The sequence below is a fragment of the Corvus moneduloides genome, chromosome 3, assembly GCF_009650955.1.
Source record: "Corvus moneduloides isolate bCorMon1 chromosome 3, bCorMon1.pri, whole genome shotgun sequence".
Taxonomy (NCBI): domain Eukaryota; kingdom Metazoa; phylum Chordata; class Aves; order Passeriformes; family Corvidae; genus Corvus; species Corvus moneduloides.
Window position 1 is genome coordinate 111,445,004 of NC_045478.1, and position 20,713 is coordinate 111,465,716.

A 20,713-nucleotide genomic window follows, 5' to 3' on the forward strand; every position below is an offset into this window, starting at 1 on the left:
CTAACCACGGCCACAGCATGAGTGGCAGGCTTTGCACGTTACTTAAAGGCTGTCCTTTTAAACGTTATTCTTTAAAATGTTAACACAGGCTTTCTTGGGGTTGGAACTAGCTGACACTTAGGGTCCTTTCCAACCCCAAGCCGTTCTAGGAGCCATGTCCCGCAGCACACCAGCCCACAGGACGGCTCCGTTCCTTCGCAGGGCTGTCTACGGCGGGCCGCGGGCCGGGCCGGACGTGACGCGGGCGGGGGCGGCGGCGCGGTGCGTGCCGGGAGCGCGGTGGGCGGCGGCGGGCGGGAGGCGGCGGCCGGAGGGGGCCGGGCCGCAGCGACGCGGTTCCTGTCGCCCACAGGGGCTCCCCTCCATGGCGCTTGCCGCGGGAGGCCGCAGATAACCGGCCGCGGCCCCTCTCCCCTTCCTCCCCTCCTTCCCTCCCCCTCCCCGCCCGCCGCCATGCCCGCCCGGGCCCCGCCGCCCCCCGCGCAGCCCGCAGGTAAGACACGGCGGGGGGCGACTCGTTCCCGCCGGGCCTGGCCGCGGAAGGGCGCCGGGGACCCCTCGGCGCTGCCCCCGGGGGGCGGTGGCGGCCGGGGCCTGTCGGGGCAGCGCCGTCCTTCCCCTTGGCCCGCGGGGGAGGGCGGCGGGGCCGGGCTCGGCCGGGCGGGGCAGGGCAGGGCAGGGGTGAAGCCCCGCGGCTCTCCCGGCTCGTCCCGCCGCGGCTGGAGCGGGGATTCGGCTTCGTCCTGCGGCGGGGCCCGGCAGCTCCGGGCAAGGGGCCCGGCGTCTTCCTGGGGTTCAGCGGCGCCGCAGCTGGGAGAGGGAGAGGGCTCAAGGATGTGGTGCGAGAAGTTAAGCTGTCCTGTGTGTTTGGCTTTTCTTGACAAGCTTTCTCTTCCGAGGGGCGTAAAGCGTATTGGTTGCTAAATGCATCTGGAGATGACAGGCTGAACAGAGTTACGATGATTTAAGTATGATCTTTTTTCTTTTGTAAAAGAAGTAGTGTCATTCTAAAATGGGGCAAAATTGCTGAAGTGCTTATTAGGTCCTGACACTTCAGTTTGCTATGAAAAGTGTCTACTTGATGAACCAAAATATAATTTTTTCTTTAGAGAAGACAGTGCCTTAAAACCAACGATTAAACCCTGGGATTCCTTCAAAGTGTCACTAAATTGGCCTCTTAATGGTGACAGCCCCTTCCTTCCAGCTTCAGCACAGAAATGGAAACCTTCAGCAGCTTAATGCTCCTTAAGCAAACATCTGTTCATAAGTGACTGGAGTGAGTAGAGAAACATTGTTGACAGGAGCTGCACTGCGTTGGTTTTACGAGTTTTGTTTCCATGCGTGGTTTAGAGCCCAACATGCTCCATTAGAACTCGTTTTTCAGCTGTTGAGTCCATGGCAAAGTGAGTGATGGATGCTGCTTTTTAACTGGATTGGTCCTTGGAGATTGAACAAAATTAAAAGTATTTCCTCCTTGTTTTATTCTCTGGACATATGAACTAGACTTGGAAAGCCAATTAGCCTACTTTAAAAATAAAAATGTTCTGTTGTATTGTCAGCAAAGGCAGCGGTTTGCTCATGCAATGCACAGGTAGCAGTTTCTCCTCCTGAAATTGGAGCCATATCTGGAGGAATATAATATTAATTGTGAGAGCCTGGGGAAGAGTTTGAGTACCTGTGACTACTGAGGGCTTGTTTTGGTTTTTTTTAAACAGTCATGTCAGTGAGAATAAATAGCATGAATGTGAGAATGAGACTTGCTAGTGTAGCTCTGGTGTTTTCATTCCAAATGATATTTGCCTGAAGTACACTTCGTATAACCTTTTAAGGTCATGTGAAAGTATGACCTCTTGTTTTTACTTCCTTAATTTGTTTATAAGTAAGCAATTGAAGGATCACAGCCTCAGGGGTTTTTTTTTAATGTACTTTACTTTTGCTTAGATCATGGTTTTGTTTAGTAAAGGATTTAATAGACTATAAAATTTGGAGTTACAGTGAATCGTATTTGTGTAACATATTTCTGGTGGGGAAGGCTCTGTGTGATCTCTATACTTCTACTTAAAAATTCCACTTTCTAAGCTAACAGAAGCCTTTTAAGACCTTAATTACACAAAATCTTTTAATATTCTAAAACTTTCAATACTTTGAAAAGAGTTGTCTTTCACAGTGGAAATAATAGAGCAGCTTAGATGGACCTCAGTCAACTCTGCCTTTTCCTCTTGAAATATTCATCGAGCTGTCCTTGCAGATCTGTGGTGGTATCAGTTGGAAACCCAGCGGTGAAGAAACTGATGCTCGATCGAGTTGTTTTCACTACTCTCAGCAGCATAATCTTCTTGCAGATACCATTATCTTTCTCGACAGAATGTTCATTCCTCTCTGTGCTATTGTGCTGTTTGACAACTTAAACTGCTTCTTTGTGAACATTTCAGTGCAATGACATGCTAGCCTTTTCATGGGGATTCAAAATACTTATAATTTTTCTGGATAGTCAGAGAAGTGTCTTAGATCCTACTCATTCCTAGGTGTTAGAAATGTTGTCTGTTAGACTTTTTCCTTTGTGCAAAAAAACCACACTGAGTAAGCTGCTGCTATTGCACACACACACACACACACCAAAAAAAAGCCTTGAGATGTGCCTTGTTTGAAAACTGAGTCTCATTTTCAGTAGACTTTCATTCATGCTAATGTCTTTAGCAATTAAAGTTTTCAGTTGCAAGGAATATTTCTGTATTGGTGCCACTCGCATGGTGGTCTAAGAAATCTGCTTCTCTAATGCAAGTAATTTGGATTTTTCAAATCAGAGAGCCCTGTGTTGGGAGAACCGCAGGGAAGGGCAAATCCTCTCTTTCCTTTGGTATGTTTGGAAGCAGGGTGAAGGAAGTGTGAAACCTCAAGTTCATATGTCTATCGAAAAGTGATGGAAAATAGGTTTTATTGTTTGGAGTATTAGGTGTCCCTCCTGTATTGTGTTTTTAATATGAGGTAATGTCTGTAGGTGGGATAAATGATGAGTAATGTAAGCCTGCTCACTGAAAAACAAGCAGTAAGTACGTTTGCAGTAACGGAAAGAAGAGCCATGGCTGTTTTCCTTGTGCAGCTGTATTTCCTCTGCCAGGCTGAGAGAGAACCTGTCACAGAAGAGTGCACCCCTGGGCAGTTCTAATCTACTTTTTGCTGTAACCTGTGTGAAGTTGGAAGGGTTTATATGCAATGGAGAGCATACTGCTCTGTGAGGAAGTCTCTGAGAACAGTTGACCCTGGGTAATCTAGTTCTAATACTTCCTAATCTAGCATCTTTTTGTCCTAATTTAGAACATTCCCAGCTAGCATGTTTGAGGGTAACATCCAGAAATAGATTTCTCACTGAGTTGAACACTGTTTTAAAAGGAATTTAAGAAATCATAAGAATGAAAACATCCCAGTGATGTGTTACTTACGACATCTGTCTTTATGCATTGTGTGGCTGTGTGCTGTATGTTGAACACAAATACTGCATTCCATGGAGTCAGATTGTAACCTGATGGACTGTCCCAGCCAGTTGTGTCTGCCCATATGAATTTAGGATGTGCTTGTTCTTACAACATTCTCCCCACTATCTGTTTACAGATTTAGGTACAGGCAGTGGCTTCATCTGCAGCTGTTAAAGCACATCAGTAGATATTGAGTTGAAACATTTTTTTGCTTATAATAACTTTGAGGATAACCTGGTCTTTTAGGTTTGGGAAGCAATGCTATTCTTGTTTAAAAAGTTTAATGAACCAAAAGAACATTTATATTTGTATTTTCCAAAAGCTCCTCTGACTCCACAACTAAGCCAAAATGAAATAGGGAGATGTGAAGAAGCACAACTACTGAAAATACATTTGCTTCTTTTAACAACATACAAAATGAAAATGCTTATATCCAAGGTCTGTTTAAATGTCACATTTGTGCCACCTAACTTGGTCTTTCTGTATCGTCAGTGATGAGAGGAAGAGCAGCACCATCAAAGAGGTTTGAATATTGCATAGACTGGATTGTCTGCGGGTGCCTGGTGTTTAATGCCAGCGTGAGGAGCGCAGGAGAACAGGAGGAATGAGCTGCCTGAGACTAGTGCCAGATTCCTGGTGACAGTCTCCTGAGTTCAGTTACTTTAATTCATTGTACATACAACACTTTGTAACTGAAGGTGCCCAGCAAATTCAGTGTTTGAAATCACAGTAATGTATGTTGGTATTGATTAATTCCAATGTTGGATAGTGAGAAATAAGGCTTAGATATGTTTGCCTTACTGGAACTGGAGAGCATTGTTTTCCTCAACTCATATATGTCCAAGAAAAAGTGCTCTGAAACTCCTGCTTTGGGTAATGGACCTTCTGGCTGTAACAGCATTAAGTTCAAAATCGAAAACATTGATTTCTTGGAGGCTTTATGAAGTAAACATTTTCTTGCTGTATTTTGTTTGCTGGTAACTATTTCCAAAAATAAAAGTAAGCTTATTAAACCAATTTAAGAACATATTGACTTCAGCCTGGACAGAGACTTTCTCTCTAGAGTGGATTTGGGTTGTAGAAATGCTGTTCTAACACACAGGCTCTCCTCATTTACAACCACCATTCTAGAAATAGGTTCCCAGGTGCAGAAGGACTGAGAATCTGCTTTCCATTGTTCATATGCCAAAGAAAAGGCAAAGGAATAATGGAAGAGGACAGCTTTTCCTATTGGAAGCCAACATGGTGCTGTAATAAAAACTCTAAATCTGGCCCTTACTGTGGTATTTTTGGCATCTGCTTGAGGAATTCCCTTGCACTAAGAGTTAAATGTTCTTGGAAAGATCAAATGCTAGCAGCTAATGACTTGAATCCATCTCCTTGCCATTGCAAGGCTTTTACTGTAGGGTATCTCAGCAACGTTGTAATTTCTGTCACGGAGATCTTGATTGTGCCATTTCTGATTATTGTGTTTTCTGTGTGCTTTAAGGAGATGGTTTGCTTAACTCAGCTTTTCTTCAGAATAGTCCACAGCTGAGAGGTTATTCATTGCTTTGCTTCCTCTAAAGTTAAAGGAAACATTCTGCTCTACAAGGGGTTTCTTTTGAATTTACATGCCTCAAGTATTTCTTTAGAGATATTCTTTGTGGCCTCCTGATTTTTTAGGTCTTATGTAAGAGCCAAACAGGCTGTTTCAAGTTTTGCCTTAGAAGATACACAGAGAAGGAACTATTTATACCTGCTTTTGTGCAGCGTAATTACATTGTTCTCTTTGCTGCCTAGTCTTTGTTAGACTGTTGCTATTACTGCACAAAAGGTAGTGAACAAGGATGTGATCTGTGTATGAGGAAAGCACATATTGTTCCCTATTTACTGCAAACAAATAATAAGATACCTTGGTCTTGTTGTAAATGTTTTGAAAACCTAGTTAGTGATCATAAAAGAAGGGGATGCATTTTCCCTTTCCAATTCCTTGCCTATCAAAACTTAACTACTACTCTTACTTTTTCTAGCATTTCTGATTTCTGTTTTCTCTCTTCTTTTAATGTTTTAAGTTAACTTGAATTGCTTGTGACTTGAGAAAAAAGGTTTGAACCTTGAATCTTAATAAATTAATGAGCATGTTTTTTCTTTAGAGTACAATGTCAATATGTACTTGTGAGTGTATTGGTGAACTGCATTTATAGTATGACTTTAACAGTGGTCTTTTGTTTGTGATACTGAAACTTGTTTGAGAAATTCCTTGATAATGAACATTAGAATGTGAATATAAAGAAACATGTGGATGCAAGATCTAGCATTTCCAGTTTAAAAAAACCCAATGAGCAAATAGGTAGAAGACCGAAATGCAGAAAATGGCATCTGTGAGAGGATACAATTCTTTTTTTTCTTCTAGAAAACATTGGTACAACTGCATGCCATGAGCGATTGATGGAAATCTGTCTTCAGTCTAATATTGAACTGTTGAGATCTGCAGAAGTTACTGGCATTTGTCAACATAAATCTGTGTTTGTGACTAAAAGCAATCCACTAAACATGAATACTTTAACTGTGTCAGATTCTTCACCTCAAGGTGTAAGGTCTGATGCCAGACACCTGGGTTGTTGCTTATTACAAATCACGTTTAGAAGTTAAGCATGTTATGCTCTGTTACACAAGTAAAAACTGTCATAAATTCCTTCAAATCACAGTCCTTATTATATAGTGTGCTGAAAAATGGGTGATTTCTTTTTGTTTAAGAAATACATGTTTAAAGAATGTGTAAGTGAACAGAGCATGTATATAAAAAGCTTTATACTTTTAGATTTGGTAGCAAATTCCCTCAAAAATAAGATGATAAATAATCCATATTACTAGTCATAGAACTTGTTCAAATTCTACTTTGGGTTAAATCACGTTGTAAACATCACTTGAAATACCAGGTTTACAAAATAATGTAGCTGAATGTCTTGACCAAGAATATGTCTGAGTTGGGTAAAAGGACTACAAAAGATGAAGCCACGGTTCCTGCTCTATTTGAGATGCCAAACAAAGCAGGGATTAACTAAATGAAATAAGGAACAAAGCAGTTGCTCTGTCAGACCTGTGGGTTTTCACCGCAGGTTTCAATGGACAATAACTAATTTGGTTTATAGTTGGCAGATAGAACACTTTTGGAAGTCGTGAAAGGGGACCATAATGAAATTCTTTCTGAAGAAAACTACATTAAGACTATAAAATTCCCATGCTGTTTTATGTTGTGAGGAGAATTGGGATTATGCCCAGTTTAAAAATTAATCACTAATTAGTCAAGAGGAGGGGGAATACTAGTATGACTTTTTTCCTTTTCTTAGGGTTTGAGTTCTGTAAACAACAATTAAATTGTGTCAACGTAACCTTACGCTCATTTTTAATGCAGATTCATACCTTTTAGAGCTCTTCATGTTTGGCTTTTAGAATACAGCAGTAACATAACTGGAAATACCTGACATTTAACAAATAATTGTACAAGAAATCCATACAACTGGTTATGCAGTGGGTTCTTATGGGTTAAACTGATTAAACACATAGTAGACTATCAAACCAGTGATCAAATTTTTAAATGCACAGTTAATGTTCCTTGCAGATCCTGTTTTGGCAACTGTTATTGAAACCTATCCTGGAGCATTGTGTTGCTGGACTGCTGCTGTGTAAATGATCCCTGTGATGTTTTAAAAGTGCTTTGAAATGAAAAATTGAAGGAAGTTTCTTCTGCTCTATGTCAGAAATTGCAGGAGAGAAAATTTTTAAATGGTCAGACATCTTCCTACATGTTCAGTTGGGCTTTGGCAGTTTGTTTCAGCTCCCATGCAGTTATCTTTTTCCTGTGCTTATCCCTATTATTCTTGTTCCTTGTCTCCCCTTTTTTTGTGTTAACTGGAAAGAAAAGGAGTCTTGTGGGTAAATTTCCTGGGATTGTGATGCGTGCTCCTCTCACATTATTCAGTTTGTTTTCTGAAACTGCGTATTTGGGTTATTTTAGATCATCCTTGCCTCTAAGGATGTTCTCAACTCTGTTATGATTTATTTTTGTCTGAGGTTAAAATGCTCATACAGTAAATGCCCAACATGATGGATAGTATATGGAGGTATGGCCAGCGTAGGTTAAGAATTAATTTTTTTTTGGCATTTCTTGCTGAAATGAGAGCCATTGATGTAAGGTGGTGTAGTTACTAATACCGAGCTGAATGGGATATTTCAAAGAACTCAGGTGAAAACCATCTTATACAAACTGATAAATCTGAAAATACTTAAAACACATGGTTTTTGGTGAACCATACAGACAAATTTTTCTTTTAATGGGTAAGTTCAGAAGTTTAGAGCAAGTGGAGCTCTTCTCTCAAATACCTTGTTAAGCAGCTGGTGCTGAGTAAGCCTATGTGGGAGCTTGCTGACAACTTAGGCATTATTCTAAACAAAATTCCTTTGCAGTTCTCTTCAGTTTGTGTGTTATGTTACAAATTACTTGAATATTTCATCTGATAAGCATGATGTACTTTTGTACCTGCAAACTACCCTTCTAAAAAGAAATTGTAGGTATGTTAGTCACCTCAAAGATGCCAGAGTTTCCTGGCAAATACCCAGAGTTGTTTGGCTGAAGTGCTCAGTATGTTGTGCTTGAGAAGAACTGCAGAGCTTCATTTGTTGCTGTTTTGCCCTTTGTGTGCTGCTCTTAAGGTGCTTGTGCAAAGTTGTTTGCAAAAGGCACTGGACATGAGGATCATGTTTTATCTGTGTTTCATAACTAGTATTGTAAAGTCTGCACTTACTGTGGTGGTTAGAAGTTCAAATATTTGCTAATATGTATAGGTTGTTTTCACCCTTTTTCTGTAGATAAGGCTTAATGCTGTTACAGGTCATTCATGACAATTGTCAAGTGAAATGGAGAGAGCTTGGTCTAACCCCGTCTTTTAAGGATTTTAAGGTATGAAGTAGTCCAATGATCTGTACATCTGTGAATCTATACATACTAGTAGTTATTGTTTCATTAATTGAACACAACATTGAAAAAGTCAAGATCATTCTTTAGGAAAGAAAGTTTTCCATCCTTACCTGGCTTCTTCCTGTAATGGTTTGCAATGTTAAGGCAGAGTCTTTAATCTGTTTCTATCTAGGCCATGGGAATACTTTCTGCTTTTTTCTTTTCCCCCTGTGATTTAGTGATGTGTGTTTAAATATTTTATGAATGGTTGTGCTCAGCTCTCCTTTTGAGAATAAGTTTTGATGAAGTTTGTTTGGCTCTAGGCTTTACTGGTGGCATCATGATGGCATTTCTCAACTGGTTCCTAAGACAGAAGCAGGCTGGTGGCAGCAGCTGAGGAGGCAGTATTGGCTTGTGGGTAGGAAATCCAGAGAACAGAACAACCAAACAGAAACCCATGGGCTGGTAGAAAGAGACTTAAAGAGTAGTGCAGCAGATCATAGCTAGTGGTTTTTAACAGCAGTTCCTTCCTCCACTGCTTCACAATTTCAAAGCTTATGGAAACACTTTTCAAAGTCTTTGATGCTGGTGAAGATCCCTTATGTGTATGGCTGTTGCGGCATAGCCCATGGAGTGGAGGCTTAACTCCTGTCACACAGCTGAGCGCACAAAGGAGTGTGGCAAAAGATGGACCAGGGTCGCTGGCAGTTTTGTGAGCTGCCAGTCATGGGAGGTAGAGAACTGATGAGTTAAAACTGAGTGTAGTTGTGTCAGTGTATTGCACAACAGCTCAAGGCAGTCATTTCATCACTGTCTGCTGACAATTTGATCATATATTAGTTTACAAGAGATTTGAACTGTCCCAGCAGATTCTTTGTGACTTGTAAAACAAATGGGTTTGGGGAATGTTTCTTTCTGATATCTAATACAGATATTGACCTATATACACACTTAGAAAAATGAGGCATGAAATTGTAAAAATGAAATATATAAGGACACAAAAGCTCGCCAAGTTCTAACATAGCTCTGTTTTTCCCTCTTACAGAAATACATTAATGTTGAAGCAGAACCAAACAATGGAACCAGACATTATTCGAATGTACTCCTCATCCCCTCCACCACTCGACAATGGAGCTGATGACGATGATGAAGATGAGTTTGGAGGATTTTCTGGTGTGAGCACTGCTGGCGTAGCTTTTGCTGATTTTGATACACCAGACTACAGTCATCCAAAGGAAGAGTTTATACCCACAAATCATTTCATCCCACTCCATGATTATTCTGACAATGTAGCTAGCATTGCAACTTTCACATCTGTTAAAAATGGTAAAGATAAAGACTGCATTGCAGAGCTTCCTACTCATCCTAAGGAACTTTCTGATATGTCAGCTACTAGTACTATCAAAGAAAAATCTAAGTTTAGAACTTCAGGTACTGCTTTAGAAGATGTAAACAGAGGGGGGGAACAAAGAGACAACACTGGAAAATCAGAGGGATTTTCTTCTCGTGTGGTTAGAACTGGTATAACTGTTGAGAGCCAGGATGAGCAAATAGATGCTTGTAATGGTGAGAAAGTTCCATGTCTAGAGATTCTAACAAACGGATTTGCAGCATCAGACCCTGTAAATCCTCAGGGAACAGAAGATCTAGACAGTATTGGTGACTCAAAGGGACTGAAAACTATTAGCACCCATAGTACTGAGCAAAATTTGGACTCAATGCCTAGCTCAGGTGAAGATTTTGCAGATTTTGCTACCTTCTCAAACAAAACCCCGGCCCATATAGAGGGAACAGGGCCTACAATATGCAGTGTTCTTAATGAAAGAGACTCACTGGGCATTCAGGAGAACAACAGAATAAACAGAGTAGCTCATAGTGAAGAAGAGGTTTGCATTACAGAAATTAGTTGTGAACAGGGTCCCTCAGCACTGGAAGATAATGAATTTGCAATTTCTAGTACGTCTCAAACAACTGGAAGTTCAGTATGCACTACAGAAAATGGAGAGCGCAGTGGGAGGAGAAGACAGCATCACTTAGAGAATGGCAAAGATTTTAGTAGGCCTGAGGATTCTTCAAAAGCAGCAGACATCAAGGTTGATAAGATCCAAAGCCTAAGCTGTGATCCTGCGGGAGAAAACCTGGGTGATTCTGAAGATCTCAAGAACGGTGGAAGTAGCACTGAAGTTTTAGCTTGCAGTGACAAACATGATGATGTGTTTGGTGATTTTGGTTCAGTCAGCAGTGTGTCTCCCACCTTCAGGAATGCTCAAGAATCAATAAACGCTCTAGATTCAGAAAGAACTTCTGAACAGTCCACACATATTAGTGAACCTAACGAGGAATTTGGTGAATTTAGGGACACGAGTACTGTTTCTCAGCAGCCAGCAAGTTTGGACCAAGCTGAACTAAATCAGGCTGCTGACACTTTAGAATGTGATACTACCAGTAAAACTTCTGGACTAGACTTCCAGCATACTACTGAGGTAGAAAATGGTGATGATACTGAATTTGGAGACTTTGATTCAGTGCCAAAACCTCAAGATGAGAGTGTTGCTTTCCAGGACTCGGATGACTTTGCGGACTTCAGTTCAGCAGGCTGTAACCAGGCTACAGACTGGAATGCTTTTGAAGATGAACAAAAAGACAGCTGTTCTTGGGCTGCCTTTGGAGATGAGCAGGCTGGTGAATCTCATCACAGAAAAGAGACGTGGCAGTCACATAGGACAGATGCATCTGCCAGGAGTGATGGCCCAGTGTTACACAAGACGGACAGTGTTGCTTTAGCGTCTCTCCAAGGGACTATCAGTAAGCAATCCCAAGAGCTATCACCTTCAGTTCAGGTAAGGGTTTGCTTGGTTTTCCTCAGTCTTGTTCTGCTCTTATGCATATAGTTCTTCCTGGTTCCTACTTCGGCGTACAACAAATATTTGAATAGTCCTTGTTTGCCTTTTAGGAGAGATTTGATGTGCTGCGTGAGACGGGCTGATACGAAACATTATGCTGTGCTTGGATCTTGCAGATCTTTGCAGCACTGTTACTTCCTACGGACAAACAAACAGGGTGTGCTGGAACTTGTAGGAATTTGTTTTGGTGATTATATGTGATCCTTTACATAAATTGATCAAAGGAATAAGCCAACATGAGCATTTCAGAGCCTGCGATAGATTTTCCTTTTGCTTCGTTGTTTACTGCCTTTTGGGGAGGTACTCTGTTGCCTTTTTGTAAAATAGTGGTTTGACTGGAAGCTGGGATTACTGGTTCCCAAAATTTTCCATCACCATTCTCTATCATGTTTTCAAAATCTGATTAAAAATGATGACTTGATTTGTAAATAGCTGCATTAATTCACTTGGAGCGGACAGCATGATAAAACACAAGCTGTGGAGTTCTATGTTGGGTATTCAAACTCCTGGGAATTTAACCCTTTAAAAGTTCTTTAAAATTAAGTCTCTGTTAGGCCTTAGTTGTGGGCAGCTGCACATTATAGCAACGTCACAAATAGAGGACTGGTGATTTATTAAAGCTGCTATTTCTGATTAGAAGTTTCCAAGAGGGGAAGTAAATAGGTTTATTTCTTACCACCTGTCGTATGTTTTCTACTTTAGTTGCTAAGTATTTATTAATTCCTAATTAGTTACTTCCTAAGTCTTTTTAACAGTCATTTTGAGATCTGTGGCTATTCATACACAGGCTTTTTTTTTTTACTAAGCATTTAATATTACTTCTACAAAATTCAGAACAACAATTTCAATTTAGAATTTTCTTCAAAGCTTCTTTTTATTCACGTCATTCCATATGAATAGTTTAGTGGATGCTCTGTCTTTTTGAAGCGTGCAGCAACACCAGCAGTAAAGGGTGTTAGTAGTAATATGTGTCTGAAGGGTTTGGATCTTCTCTGGCAATAAAAGGAAATGAGGTAAGTCCTTTCTTTCAGGACCTTGCTCGGTGACAGCCCTGCCTCTTCCCATTTCCTACCAGTGACAGGTGAAATGGCTTTTCAGAAGGTTGTGCCAGCTGGAGCTCTGCCAGCATCAGCAAATGGAATGGAGCTTTTGGGACTTAGCACTGATTTCTTGTCACGTTAAAAGCTGTGAGCCTCAGGTCCTTACTCTTCCTGCTTGCTGTTCCATGCAGTGACTAACACTCCAAACCTCAAAGCGATTGCACAAGCCAAAAAAAGGCTCCCAAGTGAACCTGCAGGCAGAGTTTTGTGTCTGTGCAAAACCTTGCTTATCACCTGAATGTGTTGGTCCATTTCTTAAGTTCAAAGCATGAATCTATTGTTTCCTATTCACCCATAAAATTTGAGAGTACTGAGGTCATTAGTGCAATTAATCTTAATCGTTTCTCTTGCCACTCAAAAGACTGTCCAGAAGCTGAGAAAGAAATGGGGTGGGGAGATGATTCTAGTAAATCATCCCTTTTTTCTAGTAATTAATTAATATTAAAGGATAGTTTGCAGGTTTCAAACATTTATTTTCACTTAAAGGTTTCTGTAATTTTATGATTGGTTTTCAATAGAAAACACTTCTGAATGTAGGTGTTTATAAAAACAGAACCTTCAGAGGCTCTGTAATTAATTTTTCCCTCCGTAAGTCTGCCTTAGCAAAAGAAGTCAAGTTAAATTGAAAGTTCTTTACTTAAAGTCTGCCATGAAGTCATACAGTAGTTTGATTAGATTGTAAAGCAAATTTTAAGACCTTCAGTGTTTTTTCATTCCTTCTTGTTATGCTGCAGTCAGTTGTGACTGGATCTAAAGTGATGTTCTCCCTCCTCTGCCAGTGAGAAAGTACAGCTGAGAGAATGTTTAAAACAAATAAACTGGAGAGGAAGTTGAGCTGGACATGTTTTCTCTGTTGCAATAGTTTCCAATGTCAATTGCTACATTTTTTCAGTTAACTCTTAAAAGAGTTATTTTGTAAGTGCATTAAGCTTTGGAAGGATCTATTAAAACTTTTTTATATTAAAAAAATACTTGTTTTAAGATTAAATAGTAATTCTTTTTATAATCCATTGAGCCACAGTTTGCTAAATTGCTGTTAGAAACAGAGATTAACTAATGAGTCAACATGAGCCAGTAGATAGTCACAGTACTCTGAGTGCAGAATCTTAGTAAAATTAAACTCAGGTTTTGATCAGCTTCCTTGCTGTCATTTAAGAGAGTGTCACTTAGGTCAAAACACAAAATACGGCATTTTAAAGTAGTTGCCAATCTTCTCTTTGCCATGTATTAAACTTAGTTCTGCAGCTGTTTGATGCAAAAGCAGAAATACTGGCAGGCAAGATAAATCTGGCGAGAGGGGAGAGAACAAAGTTTTTTATTACCCAGCCTAAAGAAGGATAGAGAGGAGGGGATCACTTGCATCAATGTATTGCTGGCAGGTCTAAAAAGCACTTGTTGTAGCAACCCAAAGGGAGCAGGCTGTGTACAAGGGAGAAGAAATACTGCATGTGTTAGACACTTGAGATAGATGGGAAAATTGAGATCTCATCTTAGGCTAAAGGTGAACTGGGATCATTTACAAGATCCTGAATACACTTGAGCAGTGATGGTGAGACTGGGAGAGTCACTGTAATGTGGTAGTGAAATAATCCTGAATGGTTTATAAATAGAATGATCCTAATGGAATTCTTTGCAAAAGCAGAAAATTGAGAAGGATACTTAGCCAGCAGCATTGCTGTTTAAATGTGGATATTATTTATACAGCAATTTTCATCCATCAGAATGCAGCATGAAAGCAAAGTTATTTATCAGTAGCTCAAGTTTCCATTGAAAAGGTCTCTGTGTATTTTCCTTTCTGTTTCTTAGTTTGTATATTTTGAGTGTAGAGATGGCAGTAAAATTTTGTGCTTTCTGAATGCAGTCTTGATTGTATGATGTATGTTGGGCAAACTGTTTAAAGATTGTGGGTTTGGTATAATCTTTAATTAAAAAATAGGCTTTGCTTCAACTATTTAATCCAGTTTTTATTAGAAAATATAGAATATAAAGGATGAAACTAGGGGGAGGGGAGTTCCCCTAAATGACGTTATATAGTGACGTGTAGTGGCAAAAAGATCATGGTCTTTTCTTCCTTGCCTTTGGTCTCAGGCTCTCTGAATTTAGCACACAATTTGCAGTGCAGGATTTGTAACGTGCTGACCTCTTCTATTCAGCAGTTCTGTGTAGAGGGGAGAGGAGAAAGGGCATGGTGTGTGGCATACACAGACTGCTATCTGAACCCATATTAATACTACGTATACCTTAATCCATTTAGAGTCTGTCTTCAGCTGAAAAGATGTAAAGCTTGGTTTCAGTATGGCTGCAGTTTGCATTAGAGATGTGCCTTTGTGTTCATTAACAGCTTTAGAATGTTGTTGTGGGTGAACTGGTTGATCCAACAAGTCTTGAGCAAACCTGCACATGCATTAGTCCCTTTTATGCAATCACATTGCGTGCCACCAAGTTATGTTTATGATGAATATAAGGCTTGTAGCACAGCTTTTGCCACGAGCTAGTGCTGAACATTAGTCAGCTGAGGGGGTTACTCTGTTGCATTAAGAATATATATATAGGATTCAGCAGTGAAGCACAAGAGCAGTAATAATCCATGGTAATCGTGTGGGTGGGGAATACGGCTGTGCCTGCCTGTGTGCAAGGAGCATGGGCATCTCCAGAGGAAGAGGAGCTGAAGAAGGGCTTGGTTGGAAGGCCAAATCTTACCTGATTTAGCTGAGAGTTAACAAATCCTGGAAAGGGATGAAGGAAAATGTGAACAGTCCTCCAAGTGGCTTTTAAGGTTCTCCACTTATTAGAGAGCCTGTGCTCGCAGGCTCTGCCTTGTCAGATTAATCAGTGTGGGCGATGCACAGTTACTAAGCCACAAATATGCACCAAGACAAAGAGAAACCTGGATCACTGTCATTTGGAGTGTACTTTGTCTTGGGCAATGATCATCCTTTTGGAAAAAAGTAATTATGACCATAAAGACTTCAGCCTCCCAGTTCACTAAGGTAAATTAAAATAGTATTGGCTAAATTATGTTCAGGCAGTTGGGTAACAATTTGCAGCATAAATATATCTTTTTGGAAAGGTTTGGGGGTTGTAAGTCTTAAGTATTTGCAGCTGAGTAACAGTGAAAATCAGACTATTACAAGTAGTCCTTAATTGCTGTTTTTCAGAACAGACTGGCTAAGGGGAATCTTACAAAAGAAAATAGTTTGAGAGGGGGTTCTTTTAGCACTTCTATTTATATATCACAGGACAAAATTATTTCCCACTTTGTACACATAAGTGTCATCTGCTGTACTTCCTCTCAGACCCTGACTGAAAAGTTAGTACAACAGCAGTAGATAATAACAATGTGACAAACTGAAATGGTCAGTGAGTTTTAGGTAGTCACAATAAAGAACTGTTAAACTGTACTTCACCTGCATGGAAGATGCAATGCTTGATGTATTCTTCAGCTGAGGGAGAATGAATGGTGAAGCTTCCAGCAAGAAGGAGAGAGACAGCTTCACATTTCTAGCCTGAACTTCCCTGCAGTTTATAACTCTCAGATCAAGCAGTAAGAGGAGCAGAAGAGTCTCAACCTTTTCTTTCTCCTCAACCGACTACATTTTCAGATTTGCTTTGCAGCTGAGCTCAAAACTTTTATAGTTACTCTTTAAAAATGAGTTTGGGATATTTAGGACTAACATTGCCTTCCTTGATTCTTTGAATTATTGTTAAAAAAAATCAGATTCCTCATTTTATTTTGATGAAGGTTTTTTAGGTCTTGTGGCATCCTCTTCCTGGCTTGCATATCTCAGTTTAGGACAAGTGTTTTCGTTATGAATTTCTCGTGTTAATAAAAATGCATCCTTCAATTCAATTTTTTATGTCTAAGAAATTTGTCATTAACTTGTATTTACCTGCTTTTCAAGTGGGGATGGAGACAACACATTTGAGACACAAGAAGTTAAACTAGTGTTCTTTGTAAGCTTCACTTGTCTTCTTTACTCAGGAGTTTTTCTGCCTGGAGCTGTTCTCCCGTTGATTGTGAGGCGGTGTTGCCTGTGCTTCAGACAAAGAAACAAATTGTTGCTATGTGAGAAGGAAATAGATTCATAGTTGGAACAATCCAGAAACTGTTTCAAAGAAAAAACTGTCCCCATTTAACTAAGAACTTAGTGATTTGTTTGTTTGCTTGTGTGCTTTTAGTTAACTGTTTAACTTTGTTTAATGCTTGAGTCCAGAAAATCTTGAGACCCATGGAAGTTGATTGGTGTTTCCCCCCCCCACCGCCCAAAAAAATACCACAAGAACACCAATAAAACCAACCAACCAAAAACCCCAAATACACCCATCCCATGCACACACATGGTGAAGGTAGAAGAGTATATGGCGACTTAGCTCTTCACAGGCAAATGTGTTGCTGGAAAATGCGGTTTGGTTGTTAAAAATCCCAGCAAAGAGAGTTTCTCATTTAATCTCTATTTTATTTAAATAGTCATAAAAAGCTGTGCTAGGCACTCTGCAGAATAGTGAGTTCGTGATTTAAGTTAAATAAAATCTCAGTGGTTAATCATTTTCTTTTCTTGGCCCCTGAGCTTTGTTCTGTCATTTTTTGAGAGCTTTCATTCAGCTTCTGAGTTTTAACTAGAAGCCAATTGTGTCCATATGGGCTTTATTCCTTTCCTAAATTATATGTTTAGCATCTTGGATCTTTCATAGGCTCATTTCCATCTCCTTTAATATGTTTTTTCTTTTATTACATTTCACATAAGCTTGAATATCTAAACATGTTCAACAATTTAACTATTACACTGGTTTTGTTTATTCTTAGGTCCTCCAGTTTTGTGTTTGGTAGATGCAAACAGCGCAGAGTTTGTGTTGCTTCCTCTGTGGCCTCTTTTCCTGGCAGCAGGATAAGGAGGGCTGAAGGCATGCTCTGTTTTTGATTCTCCCCTTCTTAAAGCACCTCTAGAGGTTGCCAGAGAAGAGATGCTGTGGGATGTAAGAGATTTCCTAAGGGAAAATAAGAGTTTGTGTTAAAAAATGGGGCTATGCCCTCCAGTAGAAAGGGGAGAGGGTGGAAGGACAAAATGCCACTCCACTCTTCGAAGGGGAGTTCACCTGGATGAGCTCTTGTGTCTGCTCCACAGCTCGTGTGATCTGTGATCTCATGTGGAACCATGGAGAGAATTCTGCAAGACTGTTTTTTTTTTTTTCCCATTCTTGCACACAGAGTTCTCCAAAACTTCATCCAGAGAAGCATTACAGCAGTCATATGGTGAAAACTGCCATTTGTGTCCCCTGTGTCCGCTGCTTCTGTAGTGGGGCTCAGGTGTGTTGTCTTTATGGCAAGTTTTGTTATCTCCTCTTTTCATAGCTCTGAAGAAAGGCAGTGACCTGTCACTGTTGGGTTCATGTGGGGGCAGCTGGGGAGGATTTGGTGTGCTGGGTGGTTAGGGAAGAACTGCTGTGTTGGAGGAATTAATTGATTCTCTGGCCTTGTGGTGGAGAAGCAGAAAAAACAAATTGTGTAAACCAAGTACTTTAGGCTTTCAGCTCTGAGGGATGATGTTGCCCCCTGTTTAATTGCCAAGGAGGTAAATTCTAATCCTGTGGTTATGCTTATTTGAAAGTCTGTTACATCTGTGATATTTTGTTTGGTTCTGGTGGTGATTACCACATATCTTAAGTGTCTACCAAAAACTTCTATGCATTTGCAGAAACTATGGGGCTTTGAATTTATCAGTGTTTGGAGAATCACAGTTAATGTTTAATGGCAGCTGTAGCCTTTCTACATCTTCTGTAAGAGCCTTCAAGAATATTCTTTTCAAATGGCTATGGAGAACACTCAGGTATCAGATACTTCTAGTGACTTTTATCAACATGAAAAGTGGATAAAAAATCTTGGTTTCTGCCCCCCCCCCCCCCCCCCCCCCCCCCCTTTTTTTTTTTTTTCCGTCAGAAAGACAGACATGACTTTACTTCTGGTCATACAGAGTATTTTCTTGCAGTCTGATTTATGCAACAATAGATTAAAGTTTGTAGGAGGTGGACATTTACACCAGCTTTAAGATCTTGGTAATGCCCTTTACACCTGAAAGCTGTGACCGCAGGATTTCATCCCCAGTTAGAAGAAAAAGTTCAGCTGTTTCCATTGCCACTGCCGGGAGATATGTGTTTGTGCACTCCTCCCTTTGTGTATCTGCACACACAGAATTAATTACTCTGGTTTGCTATGGAAACCATTCTTTGTCGTATAGAAATAAGGGCTAAGTATTGCTGGAAATTTAGAAAAGATGACAGGAAGTGTAAAGAATGCTATAGTTAAACTGTTCCTGAAATTTTAGCACAATTCTTAAACTCAAATTTGAAGTGTGACGCTGACTGAGATGCTGCTTGGTTCTTAGAGATGTTCTGTTAATTCTTTCATTACCTAAGCAAGCATATTTTTAGTCACTAGCATGTTCTCAAATGTTGATCCTTTTCAAGAAACATGATGCCTTGCTGTTTCCACAATCCAATGCCATTCATCTGCCTCTTGCTTTTCCCTGGGGGTATGTACTCTTGTTGTGTTACAGAAATGAAGTAAGCATCACCTGTTGATCTAAGATAAGGGCAAGTGATATATTGTAGGCAAAGTTAAGGTTTAAAATTGAAGTAGAGTATGCTTTTGTGAGCTGAAGCATTAGGCTAGAATCGGGAATACCGTTTCATTTTACTTCCTAAAAATGTAAGTTAGTGTCTTAGTTCTGGTCAACAAACACAAAACAGCCTGCAAGTATTGCAACTTAGTGTATGGCCAGAATGACTGAGCATTAAGAGATGTTTAAAAGGAAAATTGTGTACTGTAGAACATGGCTCATTATGGTTAGAATTTACCAGAGAGGTAATGGAGAAGAAAAGAAGAAAAAAAGGGTGAGTCAGGTATGCTCTGAATGCAGATCTTTGCACATTTCGACATTATGTTTTGCAAATGAGTGTACCTGGTGGCTGTCCCAGTCAGACATTTCTTTCACAGGCAGTAAAACTGAAGAGCTGATGCTCTAAGCCAATTCATTTTCCTGTTTTTTGCAGTTAGTGGCAGAATAAAAAGAACAGTCTGGACAGACTCATTCCCAGTTCCCGACTCATCATCCGAACTCCAATACAGATAATGTGGCATTTACCTCTGTTACGTTTGCTGATGTTCATGGTCAGTGAGCTGCTTTGTTGAGATGAGAGACAAGGCAAATTTTCAGCTAAAAATTCAAATGAGAAATGTTGTAGATAACTCTTGGAATTGTGAAGCAGATATTTTGCTGCATGAGGGTTTGTCCCAGTTGTATCGATTGGCCTAACTAAAATAAGTAACTTCCTCCTACAGCCTTGCTTTTCTGAACTTCAGATCATCTCGTTTGTAACAAAAACCCCTCTGTTTTGAGGCTTATGTGTGTAAATTCAACACTGTTGCTGGAATATGCTGCATCTCCACAGGAGGGCTCTGCTGGCACAGCTAAAACAGCACACACCGTGGGATGCTCCTGGGATTTCCGCCTACTCTGTTTCTTTTCCATTTCCCCAGTAGAAAAGCAGGTGCTGGAGCTGCTGGATGCTGCCCTGTGTGTGTTGCAGCAGAGCACTGGGAAAGTGGTTGCTGAGGAACACTAAACTAGGAAGATAGGAGTGCTGCACTTAATGCCAGGCTTGTGCCTCCTTTCCGTAGCAAGAAAAGAGATTCAGGTGTTCCTGGAAAAAATGAGAAAAGGCTTTAATCTCATTTTTATGAGCATACCTTGCAATTGATATTTTAACAAATATTAAAAGTTTGATGCTTACCTGTTTTTAATGGGTTGAACTGGGAAAAAAATTCCATATCAGTGGTACATCTGATGTCTGAGACTAGTTAATAGAGGTACAAGAAGTTGAAATCCTGTCTATATGGAAATACAGAAGAGAAAAGAGAAACATAAGGGAAGAACTTAAAAAGAAGAAAGCACACTATGCTTGTCAAAAAAAAGGGGGGGGGTGATTTTTTTGTTGTTTTTGTCAGGGCAAGAGGTTGTTTGGGTTTTGTTTTGTTTTTCATGTTAGATTTATCTGCCAAGGCCCAGTTCCTGCTTTGGAATTAAAATGTCTGGAAACCATTAGTTCCAATATGTGCTGTTTATATTGCTGAGACATTATCCTTATATAGCATAGATCTTGTTGCATACATTTTCTACTAATTTCTAACGGAGTGGCTTTGAACTCTTCTGTAAGAAGTCACTTTGCAGAGGGCAAGATCCTTACTGTTTCTTAGTAGCTAGAAGCCTGTATTGGGTGTTTAAAGAATCTTATGGTCATCTG

General features: G+C 40.1%; 1 protein-coding gene across 3 annotated transcripts in view; it reads left to right on the forward strand.

Annotated features, from left to right (window-relative positions):
- Positions 1 to 291: 291 nt before the first annotated feature.
- The window catches only part of AFTPH (aftiphilin), a 42,149-nt gene continuing 21,727 nt past the window's right edge, over positions 292 to 20,713 (forward strand). Inside the window, exons 1-2 of one of the 3 annotated variants that reach the window (XR_004239107.1) lie at positions 292 to 493; positions 9,458 to 11,252. Coding sequence is in view for 2 of the 3 variants with exons in the window: in XM_032103548.1 (XP_031959439.1) it covers positions 9,468 to 11,252 (1,785 nt within the window). In the remaining variant the exon portion in view is untranslated. The remainder of the gene's footprint in view (positions 494 to 9,457; positions 11,253 to 20,713) is intronic. The other 2 variants (XM_032103548.1, XM_032103549.1) reach the window with 2 other exon arrangements.